This window comes from Gallus gallus, chromosome 6, assembly GCF_016699485.2.
Source record: "Gallus gallus isolate bGalGal1 chromosome 6, bGalGal1.mat.broiler.GRCg7b, whole genome shotgun sequence".
Taxonomy (NCBI): Eukaryota; Metazoa; Chordata; class Aves; order Galliformes; family Phasianidae; genus Gallus; species Gallus gallus.
Genome location: NC_052537.1, coordinates 17,657,111 through 17,676,520, shown reverse-complemented (window position 1 = coordinate 17,676,520; position 19,410 = coordinate 17,657,111). Strand labels below are relative to the sequence as shown.

Below are 19,410 nucleotides of genomic sequence, written 5' to 3'. Positions count from 1 at the left end.
CCAACAAATTTAAAATTAAAAATAAAACAAGAAATCAAATGTGTAATGGGTGATTCATACCCACGGCACCACAGCTTCCTACTCTAACTTGATTAAAGCTATGCAATAATAAAACAATTACGATTAATGCCAAGTAGTACTTGAAACCTCAGGTTAAAATACATACTCCCTAAACTTGGGTAACATTGTACAAGAGATAACTCTCCCCAAATGACCAAGTAATTGAGGATAGTCTCAAATCTACTCAAAATATTAGACCAGGGAATCCAAAAAACAGAAGTCAACCTATAGAAATCAAAAAATAATGTACTTCAGTTACCGAAGAAGCAATTTTCATGTGCTAACAGTACCTATAAAAGAAACACCTTGGTTTATGCATAGGAAATAAGCTCTTCTCAGTTTCGGGTAACTGTGTTATTTTGACAAGAGTAATCATTACTGAGATTATACAGGAAAATGTGTTAGTAGTCAGTAGCATTTTTTTTTTTTTCTCAAAGAATCCATTTTTTGTTAGTATTAACAGAAGCAAGTGAATGAGTTTTACTTGGAAAGTCTCAGGAAATTCTATACTCAAAAGTGAAATGCTAAGATCCTGAAGAGATCGTGTATTATTCTGTACAGATTACAGTCTAATTTATTTTCCTAATTATATACCTCAATCTCAACTATGACAGCACACTAATCTCTCTGGCATGGCGCAGTAGCCATTGATTTAGGCATTGATCACAATGAAGAAGCTGAAGCATTTGGTGAAGGGAGGATAGAGAGAAACAGACTGGAACACAATCACGATCTCACTGAAAAATATGACAATATTCTCAGGATTCTACTAAAACAACATTAACAACACCCTCAGGAAAAAGAGGTCAATCAAAACCAGAACTCTATTTGAAAGATTGAGTCAACTCAAAGAAGTTCTAGATAGCTGGTACAGGCAGCATCCCCACCTTCCTGGAGAAGACTCAAAAGAGAGGCCCAACATAAGTACACTGTCCTGCTTCCAGCATAAGTCATTGCCTGCAACTGCAGATTGAAACCAGCTGAGAGTCAAGAGTTATATCCTGTCTCCTCAGAGACATAATCCTCTCAGCTTCAAATTTGCAGTGTCTGGATTTAGCGATAGGGTAGATTTATGAGTTAGTACTAAGGCTCCCCCCCTCAGAGCTAGTCTGTGCCCAAAAAGGCTTCAGTCACCAGGAATTCTCCTCAAACACTGGTCAGAATGCCAAGAGCTTCAGGGATAGCAGAAGACATTGGGTGCACAGAGTAGCCTCATATGAAAAGCTTCTGAAATGAAATATGCAACTAAGACCCGGACAGTTATGTCAAGGCAACAGTGTTGTCCTGGGGACGAGTTGCTATCTCTGGCACTGCATAAAAAATTCTGAAGAAATCTAAAGGCCTGGCCTGGAGGACAGAGGCTTCTTAGTTTAAGCATTTCTCATGTGTTGCTCTTGCTCAGCCATTATTATGCATGTTGATAGAAGTTGTGTATTTTTTAACATTAGCTTAAGCTCTGTGGATTCAAATACCATGGCAAGAATCCAAAGATACAAATCCATTGCAGTCACTGTGACAGGCTTGTTATTCCAGTCCCACATGGAGCTGGAAGATGGTTTTAAGCAAACATGATCAGTGAGCCCCTCTCTGTGGTCACTGAAGATCTCACAGACCAAATAACTTAAGTTTACTCGCTGCATAGAAGGAGATGTCAGGTTGATTCTTACTTGATGGCATGGTACATGTCTTCCAGCATGTCTTGTTCGAAGTCCTTGCCTCCATTCACACCTTTCAGGTTTTTCCGAAACTCCTGGGGAAAAAAAAATAAACATCAATGTAACTCTCCTAGTACCTCCAGCTTGAAATGCTTGGCTTCATTCAGTACTCCACTTGCTATGGGACCAGAAGGAGATTTTCCTGCGTTCTTCAAGATGCATCCTCAAAGTTCAAAGACAAAATGCTATTCTTAGCAGCATGGCAGCGCACAGCAGCACCTGCCTCTGCTCCCACTGAAAGAACACAGATAAGAGAACACATGCTTAGCTGAAGCTGGACATTGGTGACAGGTCTGTACCGCACACTGACAGTCACAGGACTCGAACTCTCTCAAAGCCCTGACTGTTGAACTGTTGAAAAGCAGTTCAGTGATCTTCTCATTCTTACTCTGTTTTAGGACACCATTTGTTCAGACACAGAAGCCTCTTGACTAACTTGACAATCTGTCTTGCTAAGCACAATACTTATTAAGATGGTCCCTTGCCTCCAGTCCTCCTCTCCAACCATACTCAACCTCAGTGCTGTCCACCAACTTATTGTATACATGAGTCAAGAACGCCAGGGGAAACAAACAAACAAACAAACCCGAGAATACCAGATATTCCATGGATAACATGACAAGAGAAGACAGGTGCCTACACTGCTAACACCCACCTCCAGAGTCATTGGGACATTCTGCTTGCGGACATTATGGTTGTGCTGGTCAGTGTTCAGCATAATAACTGCATAGGCCAGGGCAAAGCAGGCATCACTATTAGCAAATGGGGATCCATTTGATTTCTGAAAGGCAAATACAAGCAGAAATCAGTCCTACAGTAACAGGGATATAAACAGTGATCAAAATAACTATTTTCCTATTCGCAGTACTAAATAATCTCTGGGATAAACTAAAAAACTAAAAAACTAAAATAAAAAAATAAAAATCAGGCTATGGTTCTAGTTTCTGAAAAACAAAATAGAAATCTACATGCAACTGTTACCTCCTACAAAATAACAGCTACTATCTGCAGCATACAGTAAGCTTATATAGGCAGCTTGATTTGTCATGTCCATCAAGGCAGATGCACAAGAAACACAGTGCTTGAGCTTTCTGCCCACTAAGTACACACCCTCCAATGTTCTGTGAAGGCTTCCAACAGTCTCTGGATTACAGGTGCCTCTCCTGGTAATCGGAAGGCCTCTAAATAAAGTCGTAAAGCTTCATCCAGTCTTAAACCTTGGAAGCTGAAAGTCCTGCAACAAGAACGAACTGCAGTGAGAAAATGAAACAGGACAGTAAAGACAGGATAAACTTACTGACTACAATCTTGTTTGGTTCAACATCAGAATGCCAAATTTCACTGAAAACAGACAGTAAAGGAGGATGAAGAACAAAGAAAAATACCATGAGCAGGCAAAACATAGCAAAGAACCACCAATAATTATAGAAGTTCTTAATTATCTTGGTAGTCTTCACAAAGAATGGCCCTACTGAAAACAATTTGAGTGTCATACTATCAAAAGTATCTCAGGTGCTAGCCATATACGAGAGATGTACAGAATTAAGGCACGCTGGTACACAGAGAACCAAGTGATATAGATCCCATGCCTCCAAGAACCACTACTGTACTACATTTTAATTTATCACTGAACTCAACTTTCACCCCTTCATGATTAAAGAGATACATAAAGATACTTACCCAACAAAGCTTTCCAGTAAATCTATGTTCTTACGATCACTCACAAACTCCCCAATCATCTTCTTGTCCAGGCGAGGATTTTCCCGTAGCCATCTGGCCACCTCATTATTATTGATGGGAGTGGCAAGAAGGTTCTTCTCCTGCAGGAACTGTATCCCTTTCTTTGGCTTTTGGTTGAACTGCTCTGTGCCAGTTATCAGGAGCTGAAGACAACATTCTGACAATTACAGTCTTGAAATGCATTTCTTACTTTAGGTTGTTCTTAGCATTTGAGGCAAAAGCATTAAGTAGAAAATAGATTAACCTTAGCATGATCAAGTTTATCATACTGTGTAAGTGAGTGGGAAAGGTTAACTAAGGCCAGAAGATCTGTATTCATCACAAGAATTCAGCATCAAGTCATGCTGAACAGACTAAGTATGAAAGGCTTTGAAGTTTCACTGAGCAATTTGCTCTGCTACTCCAAATGCCTCACCTACTCCAGTACATAAACAGCGCAGAGAAAGATCTCTTGAGGAACAGCAAACACGTGGGCAAGATCAGCTCTATCCAGCTACAGTGGAAGCACTAGACCATGCCCTCATCTATCCCCTTTGGCTCCAGGCTCTCACATTCTACCTCACTGCATGACACGTAACAAGAGTCCTCAGCTTTTGGCCAATGCAAGAATGAAGTGCCACAGAAGCCTAAGCACTAGACAACATTCTGCATGTGAGATGTGCTTTCAAGAACCATGCTGATGCACTAGCATGGCAAGGCTACCTGGAGGCTGGAAAGCATGAGTACATTTTTAGTTCTGAAGGGAACAAACTGGACAGTACCACAGTCAGTGTAATAGAACACCGGACTGAGAAAGGGTTAACTGAATTTTCTGTTGGTGTTCAGAAAAACCAAAAGCACAAACAACCGTATGAACTTTACTGAGGCACTAGAATAAATGTCAGTTCCATGTTAGCTCCTATCACGATCAAACTGCCAGTGATGACCTAGTGAACTAAACTCGTGACCATCATGATTACTAGCTCCCCTGTGTTCTCAATAACTGAGAAGCCACCAGTTTTCTGTTTCCCGCCTGCCTGTGAGCATGCCTGTGTGAAAATCTTCAAACTGCAGTGAAACACGTAGCTCCTGAAGCAGCATAGACAGCACAAGAAACCCAGTGAGGGTGTAATGTAATAATAACCATGTACTGTCCCATTATGTCAGGTCTGAAGGGACTGTGACACTAGGAACATTTCTGTTCAGCAACAAATCCTGTAGAGCAAGCCCCAAGGGTATTCTATTGTTATATAGAACATAACAGAACTTGTTTTAAGACCATCTGAAAGGAGATCAAACTGCTGTCCGTTTGTACTGCATGTATAATCATGTCAGTCCTACAGCCTCTGAGCTTCTGGTCATCGCCTTTGGAAAAAGAAAGAATAAACCATTCCACCCGATGCATAATGTGTTTTCTGCTTTTATTTAGCTTTCTCAGCCTTCCAGTTGTGGTAATTTTTTTAAAAAATTATTTATTTATTTATAGTTAAAGGAAGCAGAACAAGCTAGTGCCATGTCAGCATCGACATTTCTTAAGTTGAATGTTTTGTATTCCCTGTTTACACACGTACACTGAAACCACTACCAGATTTAGGGCCAGAAAAGGATTTTTCTTGGACAAACTAAGAGAGATTTGTGACCCTATTTCTGCATTCTGCTGTAGTGTCCTGTACTTTTTCTAGAAGCTCCTGGAATTTTCTTTAGGGAACTCCCAGCTATTGCAGGGACAAGCCACTGACAATGCTCTTAATTTCTTCTAGCTTTGTTTTCCACTGAAGTGCAGCTTCAGTGTCTCATCACAAGTTTTAGGTTAGAAGAGTGGAAGTACTATACAAAGTATCCCTCAACAACTGACTTTCACACAAAATTCGTCACCACGGCTGCCTTGAAAGCTAGGCTTAAAGCAATACTACAGGTTACAACTGAAACAGTAACTGAAATTAGCTAATGTCAAAACTCAGAAGTTCCTCTGAAGACTCTGCTGACAAGCATTTTCCTTAAAGTGCTCAGGAAGTCATTTAGCATTATCCCACAACAGCACTGCATTGTAGGCAAAGAACTAAGATCCTCAGTGCTACGGCAAACTTTCTAGAGAGAAATCAATGACTTAAAATACATTCATATCTCGAGGCTCACAAAGTGGATCACAAGGTAGATTGGTATGCCATTAGCAAGAGATCTGTTGTAATTTCTCCAGTATTTTTGTTTAAATAAATTTAAGAGAATACAATTATCTCTGGTCAGAGATGTACAGAGCTTAGACCGTAACTTGGATTAACAAAGTTCAAAAAAAAAAAAAAAAAAAAATTACACAAAGAACAGTTTTGCCACAATCAAGACAATATTTTCAGTCATCTTCATGATAAAGCAAATATGAGACTAAACAGAATAGTAAGCTAGCTAGCACTACTGCTATCGGCCTCTCAATATACTCCCCACTGACAAGTTAGACAAGAGTAGGCAATGTGCCCTTTTTGATGGAATTTGCTTATTAACCCCATATAATGAAAATTAGACCCAGGAACTTTCCTATCCAGAATTCAGGAGGACCTGCCTTATACATTGTGACAAGAAATTTTGACTAAACTCCTGCAACTCAGCACAACTAAGTAATAAGAACAGACAATAATCACAGCTGTCCCTGCAGTACAGTGGAATTTTCAGTAAGTTACTATTTAAATTCTTCCCAGCAGAGATTGAAACTCAAAACTTCTGAGACATGACCAGTCATGCAAAGCCTACAGGACACAGGCAACAAGGAGAACACACCATAACAAATCCCCAAACATACCTTCTTTTTGTTCTTAATCTGCATAAGCTCCTGAGGGCTTGGAAGGATGCAAGAAAATCGAGTAGGCTTCTTGGGGATATTCTTCTCAGCTAGAAGAACAAATTACAATTACAGTCAAGAACATCCCTAGAGTACCAAGTAGCCTCCTGTAGTGTCGCATCACAGTTTTCAGTCACAGAGCCTTGCAGCAACATGCTGCCTTACAAATGGCAGTCACATTCATATTATACAACTACTACATTACTCGATTCACATTTTCTGCAGCACAATTGCACAGCAGTTTCTTCTCCTGGACAGTTTTACACGTCCATAAGAATTAAGTTTCTGGCTACTGTGAATACTCACACTACCAATTCCCTTGAAAATCCTTGACTACCTTAAATTATAAACTTTGGGATGAGCATAACCCATTTTTGCTCCAAAGTGGCCTACCAGATCTAACCCCCCTCCCAGAAGAAACTGAACTATTAGTAGGCATACATAGCACACATATAAAACAAATAGTCACCACTATACTTCCTTCTAGTTATAAACACACAATAGCTGCAGTAGTCTATGGCATAGTAAAACCAGCCAGCAAATGTCAGGACCATTCTCAGTATACACACACACACACACACACTCAGATTTAGGGTCCTGTAGAGACTATTACCTGTCTCACCACCTCCTTCCAATTCCATGCAGCCCTGCTTCATCTGATCAGCCATAAGGCAACCACTGGTGGGAGGACATGCCCCACCTGGCTCTGAGACTACAGCGGTGGATTTTCCCTCACTGTGTGCTCTCTCATTATCTATAGAAGTTAAAAACAAAACAAAATTTCTCACAAATACATAAGCCAAGGAAAAAGATATCAAAGAAATAAGGAACTGACCACTAAAAATTGTGCTTATTTAAGGGAGCTTCCCCTCCCCAGTAGCTGTGATTCCTCAGTGTCCTCAATACTTTGTTCACATTAATCCCACAGCACGCTCCCCTTTTCTTGTGCCTGTCAGTTTTTGCATGGCCTTTATATAAAACTTAGTGAGGTGCACATTTTAATATCTCTGAATAGTATTTCCACCATATTATCTACTCAAACAAGTAAGACGGTGAATGGGTGCTGGGTGGTGTGGGTGCTAACCCAGGAACTAGATACCTCACTTCTTCATGTGAGACAAAATCATGAGAGACAAAGCAGTTTCACTGCTATCATTATTGTGATAAACATCAAAGCAACAAACATAGCAGATATCCATCTTATTTTCATAGGAAAGTAAAGGAAAGACCTGCCCTGTTCACTAATGCTCAGACAGATACAAATCTTGGTCACAGGAGCAGCTGGCCACAATAGTACAGTACAGTAAAGTAAAAAGTATAGTAAATCCAGTCTTAGTCACAAGTACATATTAAGCAAAGTCAAGATTGGTGATTTTTTTTTCCACTCAGAGATGTGAAAAAAGCATGTGCTGTTTTGATCAGTTAGCAATACAAAATTTAAACTCCATGTTCCAGTTTCTGAAATCAACAAAGAAGAGATTTTTTTTTTCTTACGATTGTTAAGATTATTCCATCTCTAAGAGGTTTCTAAATCCTCTAAAAGTTAAGATCTAGGATAGAAAAAAGTATTAAGTCATTCTCAAACAGTGAACTGAGGTCCTGTTCTGACAGGCAGGTTACAAACACCGGTGGGTAGTTACAAAACATGCAACAGGAAAACTGAAAATATTTATGAAAATTAAGACATAGATTACCAAAACGAGATTCACATGTTTAGCACAAGATTAAGCTTAATATCAAAATATCAAGGAAGAGCGTCTTACTATTGCTCATTTCTTTGGTGCTGTTCATTGTTTCTGGGCCTGATTTGGCAACTTCCTTCTCTTGTTGATGTACGTTACTCAGCACTTTGGCCTGGCAATGTGCCTCTGTGCTATCTATCACTGTTAGCAATGCCTCCATAGACAGCAGGTGCACTGTATACAACTGTCCAGAAACTGGAAAGGCATTCTGGGAAAGAAAATACACAAGTATTAGACAACTTTTTTATATATATATCTCCATAATGGGGAAAGGACATTCCCCTTTCAGTGTTGTGAACCCTAGATCATACAATAAAACACTCTAAAATTTCCACATTTGATATTTACTTAATATATATTTGAACATTTACTTATGGTTTATCTGCTGTGTTATTATGCATTTCATGCTTATTTTCTATTCTTCTCCCAAACGTTAAATAGCATTCTTCATCTCAAACTGCTCACTTAGAATCTTTCAGCCATTCCTACTCACAGGTTCTGTTTATGTTTACCATGTTCTGATTTACTGACTTCCTCTTCTGCATACCCTTTCCCCTCCATGTCCCCCCAGTCTGTGCAGGAGGCTAGCAGCCCAAGGAAGGCTGAAGGACAAGCCAGACTGTTCAGCACCTTGGAGAGCAGCTTAGTGAGCTCCTCAAAGAGGTTGGCACAGTAGTAGTCACAGTCATAGTTGATGTAGAGCTCAGTCACAAAGCTGGGAATCCTCCACAGCTGAACAATGGCTTCCAAAGCCATCTCCTTCATTTCATAGGGCATCTTTGGGTTTTCCACAGTGATTATCTCCATCAACTTCTTGATATACATCTGTTAGAAACAGAGGGCAGTTCAGTTTAGGGAAGAAGAAAGGAAAGCAGCACAGTGAATAGCATTGAGGACTACAGAAACAGATGTAAACATTATCTTCCCACATGAGCTGACATTACCCTATACATTCAATGCTAGCCCATTCTGAAGGCATCTGTAAAAAGGTTTCACATAATTCTATTATTTAATGCACCTGAATTTATCATGGTAAAAAAAAAAAAAGTAATAAAAGTAGGCAACTACAGTATACCAGTCTCAAAGATGCTTCATTATCTAACGAGACAAGGGCTACTTAGCCTATCCATTACCCACTCAGTGGTTTCCAGAGTGCATCTGATTGCCTAGCTATATGTATTTAACAAGCCTGAGGAACTATTACTAGGTACCTACTGAAACTGAAAAAACTCACCTCCAGCTGGAATTTCAGATGCTCTCTCATACTTTCAAAGAGGAGAAAACACACCCTGAGGGATGCTGCATATAGATTGAGCCGTTCAACACTCAGTAGCTGAACAAGAAAGATAAAAAGCCTTAAGAATTACACAGGCTACTCATTACGTGCTATTAGTACTGGTACTCATGACAGCCTTGAGATCAACATGTGGTCTCCCCCAGCAAATATTTAAAACAAACCAACAAGAAAAACAAAACAACCCCTTCTTCAGCCTCCTGATTTCATTTTTATTAAGGAAGAACAGATATGCTTAATTTCCTTCTGTTTGTGGTAACTCTACTTTCCTACTACAACGCTGTTTTTTTTTTTGTTTGTTTGTTTTTGTTTTGCTTTTTTTTTTTTTTTTTTTTTTTGCAAAGTCATCAGATTATTTTTGTGGAGAAGTAACCTGGGAGAAGAACTGCCTCCAAGATGGCCCTTGTGCCGTTACTAGCTAGGTACTTCAAAGGTTCTACCTACTACTAAGATAGTACCTTGCATCCATAATTACCTCAAAACCAACTATATCAATATGTCATTATCCCTAAATAACAGTTCATTCAAACCAGCTTCATCTTCCTCAGCCCTAGCCTAAAGAAAATGGCACATGACCACATCTTTGGCTTTGCAACATCACTGTTCCACTGCTACAATTCAGAACTCTCATTGCAATACAGCAGAGAGCTTCTTTAAGACTGAAATCCATCAGAGCTCAGAAGCTATACTCCGAGAGATTGTTTGATCCAAATTAGTATCTAACTCTCTAGTGCCAAACCCCACACTAGCACAAGCCAGACTCACTTGAAACAGATGTCGGCACAACTCTTCCTTCACAAGTCCTAGGAGAGACTGGCAGTTTGCAATGGGAGCAGACTCCAGAGCTACAGTCAGCAGCTGCAATCCCATGTGGATCATCACCTCAGAGTTGTGACGATCAAGAGGGTTGGTAAGCGAGATAAGAAAGCGAAACAGTTCTCTAATACACGGCAATCCATACGGGACCAGTGCTGCCCCTAAAGGAAAATGAGACACAACAGCACTGTTAACAACTGTTCCTAATTTTTTATGATGTCTCCCAGGTGTTACAAATGAAATCATAACAGACCAGCTGAGGAACGGGAATTTATCACCTTTAGAGCAGGAAGTGACACAGAGTAGTGGGAAGCAGAACAGATTTTAGCAACATTACCCATCTCTCACCTTCTTTTTGGGAAGACTGAGTAAAACGTACTCCTCGGGGATTTACATAGTCCATGTCATGAACTGAGGCAGAGTCAGAATGTTCTGCTACAGAAGTGCACTCCTCTAAAACCTCAGGGATAGATTCAACAGAGGCTGACTGGATCTTCTCCTCCCTCAGACTTTCATTCTTCATTTGTATCAGTCATTCAAGAAGGAAAGAAAAGAATCAAAATGAATTAGAGGGTATTACACAGGATAATCTGCAGCCCTCTCTTTCTCTTTCATTTCCATCTAGTTCTTACATACTTTATTTTATTCTAGGTTATGAGACTAGAATTTGACTTTGAAGATACTCCCACAATCAGTTTTTACTGCTCCTGAGGCTAGAATTTAGTTCTTTTTTTTGGTTTTAAATGCTACATAATCTCAGCATATGATTTCTATGTACACCTTCTTAGCATTTTTACCACTCAGAGCACCTGTAGCTCTAAAAAACAAATAAACAAAAAAAAAAAACATTGTAATGTTGTGAATTTAATAATCACTTATAGTAAAGATGTTTCACTCTCACCCTAAGCCTTAAAATACAATATAAACGCTGTGACCAAAAAGAGAAAGAGAGACTGTGTGTACCAAACCCACATCTAACGATGCTGGGAGCTATAACTCTTCTTTATCAGCAACCATATACCTGGAGTTCAGGCTGGTTTTGATTATCAGTGACTTTGGCCTCATTTGAAGGTGTTCCTGCATGAAGCCCCAAAGAAGTGACCGGGTCCAAGTCTGTCAGGTCTTCCTTGGAGGTGGCCTGTGAGGACATTTCCAAACCACTGTCTGTAGCAGGGCTGACTGCAGATGAAATATTTTCGGAGCTTCCAGAGGAACTGGGAGAAGGTGCATCTATGAAAGTAACTCCGCTTGCTGATGAGAAATATAAGCAAAAAGATCAGCATAACTTTGTACCTCAGCCTCAAGTTCATACACTGAGTACAGCAGCAAAGGCTTGCTTTCATCACGGCATCATACTATAAATGATCTCAGATACTTACATATTAATGTAGAGAACACTGAAAATTAATGCAGCGAGATGCTGTAAGTTCTCCAAATTAAAATACAGTAGTTGGAATCTAACAGACTCAGAGAATAAGGTAATTCATATCATTAAACAAAGGGTGCAGAGGGTTTCTCTCATTGAGAAGAAAGTAGAAAATAGCCCCAAAGGTGTACTTCACACTTTGATAGAATGGCACAAGCACTTTAAAGACTTGCATCAAGTTTTAGTTATTCCTTCAAAGTGAGATTATTATTATTATTTTTTAACATTGACTAGAAGGAAAGATCTATTTCTTTAAAACACATTAAAGAAGTAATTGCAACAGAATCCAAATAGGTCTGAAACAGAGTACTGAGTATTTTTACTATTTCTAAATGCAAGACAATGCTCCAAGAATCTAAGCCTTCCTTTAAGAGAACTTAAAAAAAAAAAAGTAAACCAAATATTTTCAAAGAGAAGATACACTCAAGAACATGGCAATCAAACAAAGATATAAACAAGTTATGTTATATATTTACATGTGAAATGCATATGGTTTTGCATAGTGGGATGTTTTACTGCTGATTTGATTTTTGGAAGTGTCCTAAATAAGCAGCAGGATGTTACTTAATTTTTTCAAAATGCAATGCGTTAACACAATCAACTTTGCCATTTTGCACAATTAATACATTGCCTATCCCTACAAGATCAGAGTTAATGATGTATTTTATAACACTACACAACTTCCTCTCCAAAATGTTACAGGATTTATAATGTAATTCAACACCTATTTGAAAGTCTAAAAATATAATGGTGATTAAACTTTCATTTGGATGTCTGTTCCAAGCTGGATGCAATTTTATCTCATTTTTTATTTCTCCTGTTTTCAGCAACCATGCTGTTCTGTATAAACACATTTAGAATCATTCACAACACATTTAATAGGTTTCTGCAATGGAATAAGAGTCAGAACTACGTATTTTACACAGCTATTTCAAACTTCCTGTCTGCTTTCTTTCACTGTTAATGTTTATGTCTGACACGTCAAAATGTAGAGTGCACAAGAAACAGAGTACTTTTCAGCCAGAGAGACTCATACAAAAGAGAGGTTTAAACAGTTGTAACTATTTAGTCTACTACACAATAATAGGATATAGAAGTCCCTCAGCATTGTGTTCTCAAGCTCACAGCACTTGTCGCAGACTGCATCACTTCTGCAGGCTGAATTGAAGCACGCCAAAGGATTCACGTGTATACTGAACAGTTTCCCGCACACAAACTCTTTTCATGTATTTCTACTGCTATACCATTTTTTTTCCCTTCTACATAACTCTTCACATCTTTTTCTATATCATAGCCTCTATTCTTCCTCTAACAGTTTTAAGTGTCCCCCATATCTCCCTGTCTCAATGTGCATAGCCTCATGAGTTTTATTAAATGTCATGGGCTGTGGGTGCATACTTTCAATCTTTACACTTGTAGTGAAATATATTCACTCACCCGTTCTAGATACATATGTCTCTGCACATCCCCTAGTTCCACCTGTATCTCTTCCCTGGTCAAACTTTGCTCTTCTTTCATTACCATCACCCCCACCCCCTTCGATACACTGTTTAGAACATCCTTTAGAAGTACATGAAAGAATACGCCACTCAGATCAACAATCTCCTGTTGCAGGCAACTGCATCATACAGTCTTTCTAGCACTCTTCTCTCCCCAGATTCAACTCTCTTAGTTCACCTCTTTCGAGAGTTTTTGTTCTCAATTTCCTCACATGCCTGAGGCACTCTCCATCTTCTCCACACCAAATAGTTGCATAAAACCTCAGACAGCTTTTAAGGTCTCCTTTTCTTTCCCTATAAACTACTGAGAGACACACTGAAGGCAGAGAAATGCTGTCATATTAGCAATGGGGCTGTGCTTTCTGTCATCGATCCGTATTCTATCTCCTTCAAACTTTTTCTCCTGGACCTGAAAAGCTACAACATATTTATTGCTACAGACACCAAAAAGTAAAATTTAAAAAAGTATAATGCACATCAACTTCTTAAGAGAAATTAAATGAAGACATTCCACGATATTTCTGAAACAGATGCTGTCTGGTTTCTGGAAATAGATTTCAACCTACCTGTGACATTACTAGCATTGGCTGCTGGTTGTTCTGTTGCAGGGGAGACCTTAGTTACATGTCGAGGAGGTCTTGGTGATCTCTTCTGTTTTTTCCATTTTGATGACTCACTCATTCCTCCAGCTCTCATTTTCAACTGAAAACCATAAACCATTAAGAATATCAGTATACCAAAATCAGACAGAACACTGAACTATACAAGTCAACCTCAAAGCTGTCTCAAAACTCTCACAGTCAAGCAACAGCAGTCAAATATACCACACAAATTAATCAGCACGAAATCATGCAAACCAGCCCCTGACTCCCCACTATTATCCAACACTCCATGTCTGAAACAAGGTAGAATTTACTGCAGCTACTCTACTAGCACTTATTGTCTCAATTTACTCTTCATCTTTGAGTAATTCCATGTTGTCCTTCTTCCAGCAAACTCTTTTACTATTAAGAAGTGTTAATGTAACATTTCATTCACTCCTGGTGCACGATACACTACAAATACCATTCTAATGGTTTAGAAATAAACCATGTTCTGCTTTCACCTTTTTCCATCATTACTCCTCTTCAGTTCCAAAACCAACTTAACTCACAGCTTTTTTGTCAACCAGGATTCTACTACTAGTTCTTACACAAGTATTGGGAAACAAACCACAGTAAGAGCAATGAAGACTGTGGCACTTGTTGCAGTGCACAGTTATTGCAGGCATGCATAGATGTTCCAAAACTTCCTAACAACATTACAGTATTTAGCTACAGTGACAATGGCAATAGCAGATTTGGAAATAGCTTCCTTCTAAAACAGTTTTGCCTGAGTGCAGGAATACCTGCTTCTTACTCTTGGGTTTGGGTGAAACGTCAACTTTTCTGATGTTGTTAGATCTCCTCAATTTGGTGGTAAAAATTTAATCACTGAACAGGTTCCTTGCAGGTAATGGAAACCACTCTGTAAGTCCCAGTAGCAGTCCCTATGTGGTATTCTCCAAAAAATTATTTCAGATTATATTTTAGACTATACCATTCCTTATTTCTTATATCCTTAGAGTCAGATTTTTATTATCTAGAAGACAGCTGCATCCCTTACTCTAATCCTTTTTCTGAAATCTCATTCTTTTCAACTACTACTATTCTTAAATGACAATATGCCTTCTGGATCCTGACACTGTTTTTCCCTCTCTTCCCTTTCTCCATCTTGACTTTTCTCTGTACATAGTCTATAATTATTCTCATTTAAACAAAGCTTGTGAAAATGTTATGTCCCAGTGTAGCATACCATTTGTGTAACTTCTTTGCACCACAAGTTCTATTTGTTTGACAACTAATCCTTAAGTTTTAGCTATGCTACAGTTTCTTCCAGCTTATTAACAATAAATTCAGAACTACTTTGCCTTTCCTCCAAATTTTGTAGCAAGAATATCCCTCTAAACTTCTAACAAACACTTAGATAACAAGCACACAGCCAAGACTAAAATTGTGTTGATTCGTGAATGTAAGGCTTATAGGCCACAATCCTTCAGTGTAAAAATTGTCTGCTATCTCATCTTTCGCATTCACGAGCTCAAAGAGCTATATAAAATACTTGTAATCTTTCATTCTTGCCAGTTTCTACTATTTCAAGTCTATTAGTTTCACTTTCCATATTAAAATCTCCCCAGGACTTAAATATTATCAATAGCTTTATTCATTAAAGGCTGCTAATTGGATAAGATAATTTTATTTGACCAACTAATTATTCTAGAAATAGCCGTAGTTAATTTCCTCCCTTTTTAGTAACTGACAAAACGGAATCAGAAGACTTCTATAGTCTATTTCACCAAACTGCTTCAAGTATGAAGGAAATAGGGAATAATTTTATGTTCAACTCTTGAACACCTGTTTCACATAATTACAGAACAACAGAATTGCTTTTAACTACTACATCCTGTTTACATGGGTTGATGGTGATAGGACAAGGGGGGGATGGTTTTAAACTAAGATAGAAGATTCAGTTTAGATATTAGGAGGAAGTTTTTCACCCAGAGGGTGGTGACACACTAGAACAGGTTGCCCAAGGAGGTTGTGGATGCTCCATCCCTGTAGGCATTCAAGGCCAGGCTGGATGTGGCTCTGATCTAGTGGTTGGCAACCCTGCCCATGGCAGGGGGGTTGAAAACAGATGAACTTAAAGGTCCTTTTCAACCCAGGCCATTCTATGATTTTATGATCCTGCTGTCAGGTAAGAAGTTACATGTTAATACATAATAATAAAACAAAAAAGAAATTGAACCAGGAAAATGGCACCAAGATACTGTTCAGGGCTAATCGTGTTTGTACCATATCTTTTAGCAGTAGCCATGCTCCTGAGAAACAAGTAACTTTTGAAATATCCTACCAGAGGGTCTGCGCTGACAATCTGAACACTACTTCCAATCTCCCCTTTCACACAAGAGCATATACCAACTTAGATCAACATTAGCCCTTTAGAAAAGGCATGTGCAATACTCATTCATACTGAGTGCCATTATGCATTGCACTAACTCCAAGATTTTTCCAATCGAGGTTTATAAAGGGCATATGTCCGTTGGCTGTCATTTAGATGAAGTTATGCACCTTCAGAGATGGAGTCACAACAGCCTCACATGGACATCAGATCATTTAGCCAGGGAAGTAAAATGGCTGCTTTTTTTCCCCATCCCAAATTTTTATTTTATTCCCATTAGCATTCAGAAAAGTATTTACATTTATGTACTTATGGACAAGCGAGATTACCAAGTAGGTCTTTTTTATCTCATACCATTCAGCATTCCACATCCTACACAAATAGGTTTTCTGAAGATTAACTATCGGGATTACTTCGGGCTACTCCCTATATCTTTCCTTGGCCCCTCTCTTTTGCTATGCCACAAAGATAAGATAGCAAAATTTACAGTGACAACTGGATAGCTTAAAAAAAAAAAATTGCAGAAGCACCACTTCAACAGAAATGTTTTGCTGGTGTGAATTGACTACATGTTGCTTTAACAAAATCTAAGTTTGCAGGTGCTAAAACAATACATGTATCAAAAAACAGAAGTAACACCTTCTTCTATTCTATATTTTGTATTGAAACGTTACAATATCTTGCTGCTTATATGTATATTCTCCAGTTTCCCCTTGACCAAAGGAACATTTTTCTAATGCTTGCTTTGCCTTCATTACCAAAGCATTTCCTGATTTTGCTAGAAAGCTTAGATGCACGTTAGCAGGCTGAGATTATAAATCTAAGATTTCCTTCTTGACTAAAGGTTACAGGCAATGGCATTTAATAGATCATTAGAAAAAATCCGGATTTTAAACATCATCCAAAACCCTCCTCCTTTCTAACGCTCAGTCATATGACAGTTGCTTTTTTTTTTTTTAAATGTGTCCTTCACATTAGATTAAGCTTGTACTCCCACAGTATATCCACTCTAAATCTGTATTTAAAATATATTCCTTAGAAATCAAAGCAGAGTGCAAGCTCAAAGTTACTGTTCATTCATCTTGGGATTCAGCATAGATTTCATTACATTTATCTTATTTATCTTTGTATAAAGAAATACGTAGGCAAAATGCTAGAAGAAAAAAAAAAAACAAGATACAAGACTCCTAATGTTTTCTCCAGTAGATGAGGATTTTACAGCAATACTCTATCTCAAGGTGAGGAAAGTCAAAACGTAGTACTACAAGGTTCTTTTAAGGGTCCATGAGATTCCATTCCACCACCTTACCTGCACTCGTTTGTTTTTCCATAACATACTGTAAGCCTCAAGAGAAAAGGGCAGGGGCCAATGATTAGTAACTAAAGTGATTATACTAAAACATGAGCTCATTCTAGATGCAGCATGGAACTGGTCAGCACACCGAGTAGCGTTCAAGAAATGAGAGCATGCAGAGAGAACGCAGTCCATGATCCAAGTCCTGAAAACACCAATGCAGTCATCATCTCACCTACCTGCCTGTACAGCAACCACTAATTAAATTTATCTTTGGCAACTATGAACATAATCCACTCCCCAGATCTGTTCCTCCTGACTCGCACCTCAAAATCTAGTGTTTAGTTACAATACCTTCCTACCACAAAGGGAAATGTTTCCTCAACTTTTTTTCTTTGTAACTGCATAAATCCACAAGTCTCCAGCCACTGTCTTTGCAAACTACCTTGGACTATAGATATAGGACAAATAAATAGCAAAGACCTTTCTTAATCTTCAATCCAGCTCCTTATGGTCCGAATAGCATTAAAGGCAGACAAGAAATAAAGCTACATTAAGTTTATGAACCAATACAGCCATCTGAGAAAGTCCCTTCTAAGATAGTTTCCCAGGGCGCCTGTGACCAGCACGAAAGCAATCAGCAGGCCTACATTATTTCTTCAGAAATTTCAGAGGGGAACTGGCAGATTCTAAAATGTTTCATAGTTCACTTTGGCCCCACTCACTCCCCATTAGCAAATGCTTATGCGATGTTCGAACAACACATGACCAAAAGTTATGGAAAATGTAAAGTAGGTCCCTTAAAAAAATCAAAAACCAAAAAACCCTTCAGAGAGCTGGAGTCTGTGCCTTTTTGACAAGTAACAGAGCTCGGACAGTTCTACTCAAAGTGAATCTCTAAGGCATGTTGGGTTGGCATTTTGTTACATCAATGACCAACAGCTAAGACAAAACATTCAAGCTAAAATGTAGATTGCTATGTAAAAATGTTTATTTTCTTCAGTTCTTCACCATCACAGAAAACTCTTGCCCATTCCATCCTACTCCTTTCCTTCAGAAGATGCCACAATCGTGCCTTAGATAGCACTCAACAGGGTCTTTGCCTCCCAAGCTGCAGCCACAACACTGCAAAGCAACCACTGCATGCATTCTCCCCAAAAGCCATGCTGTGACAAATGAGTGAAGGAAGAGTTGCTACACATAACAGAAGAATCTCTCACACGGTGTTTACAAGAGAAGGAAGAAGGGAGTAAGGTAAGAAGGGAGAAGGGAGAGAGAGACCTTCAGGTTCTTAAAGAGCAATACCCTCTCTAATTGGTTCAGGGCTTTGGGCTGTTCCCCACTACTTAGTTCCAGTTTGTTGAGGAGACATGAAGAGATCTGTGAAAGATAGGCAAATGCATGGTTTAAACAAGGAAAAATAAACTCAAAGAGACAAATAACGTGGCAGAGTGCTAGGCTGCAGGGAAGACTCCCGCCATGCATAGCAAATACACAGAACAAGGTAAATGCACAGATCAGACACAAGGCAGAGAATCACTGAGCTTGGAGCAGCCATCACTTGGTAAGGGAAGCCTTCCCAAATTTAAGTTAACCTTCACATTAGATCCCTTCTGTACACAGACCATTACAAATTCTTTACCTGCAGTAAATTAAAACGATCCCTTTTAGGTTTCCTTAGGCTAATCTACCACCAGCACAGATCTAGTCACTTTTCTTCCACAGCAAAGGAAACAAACAATCACGTTCTCATTGCATTACTACACAGGAACTAAAGCACCAATCTTGTTTTGGATCACTAAAAATAAGTATTCAGACTCTCAAAACACTGCTATACTGGCTCCAAAATGTACATTTACAAAACACAGATACTTTTATCAAGTCATTTGGAAAACAACAAAAAAAGTTATAACGCTACAAACAGTATAATTCAGCTAAGTTTAAAGAGGCTATTTCTTCTGTAGCACTCTTTCTCTACCCAATTACTTTTAACAGTACAGTCCTGTATATTTAATGACATTTCTTACATGGAGTAG

The 19,410-nt window shown here is 38.8% G+C and overlaps 1 protein-coding gene across 6 annotated transcripts in view; it reads right to left on the bottom strand.

Annotated features, from left to right (window-relative positions):
* The window catches only part of GBF1 (golgi brefeldin A resistant guanine nucleotide exchange factor 1), a 98,396-nt gene that overhangs the window by 15,564 nt on the left and 63,422 nt on the right, over positions 1-19,410 (bottom strand). For 3 of the 6 annotated variants that reach the window (XM_015288460.4, XM_046943073.1, XM_015288458.4), the window contains exons 9-22: positions 18,656-18,754; positions 13,668-13,803; positions 11,198-11,427; positions 10,525-10,693; positions 10,126-10,337; positions 9,301-9,399; positions 8,697-8,891; positions 8,088-8,274; positions 6,938-7,078; positions 6,286-6,374; positions 3,456-3,658; positions 2,886-3,009; positions 2,431-2,556; positions 1,728-1,810 (exon numbers count right to left, since the gene is read on the bottom strand). In XM_015288460.4, the coding sequence (XP_015143946.2) occupies positions 1,728-1,810; positions 2,431-2,556; positions 2,886-3,009; positions 3,456-3,658; positions 6,286-6,374; positions 6,938-7,078; positions 8,088-8,274; positions 8,697-8,891; positions 9,301-9,399; positions 10,126-10,337; positions 10,525-10,693; positions 11,198-11,427; positions 13,668-13,803; positions 18,656-18,754 (2,093 nt within the window). The remainder of the gene's footprint in view (positions 1-1,727; positions 1,811-2,430; positions 2,557-2,885; positions 3,010-3,455; positions 3,659-6,285; positions 6,375-6,937; positions 7,079-8,087; positions 8,275-8,696; positions 8,892-9,300; positions 9,400-10,125; positions 10,338-10,524; positions 10,694-11,197; positions 11,428-13,667; positions 13,804-18,655; positions 18,755-19,410) is intronic. The other 3 variants (XM_046943074.1, XM_015288461.4, XM_015288459.4) reach the window with 2 other exon arrangements.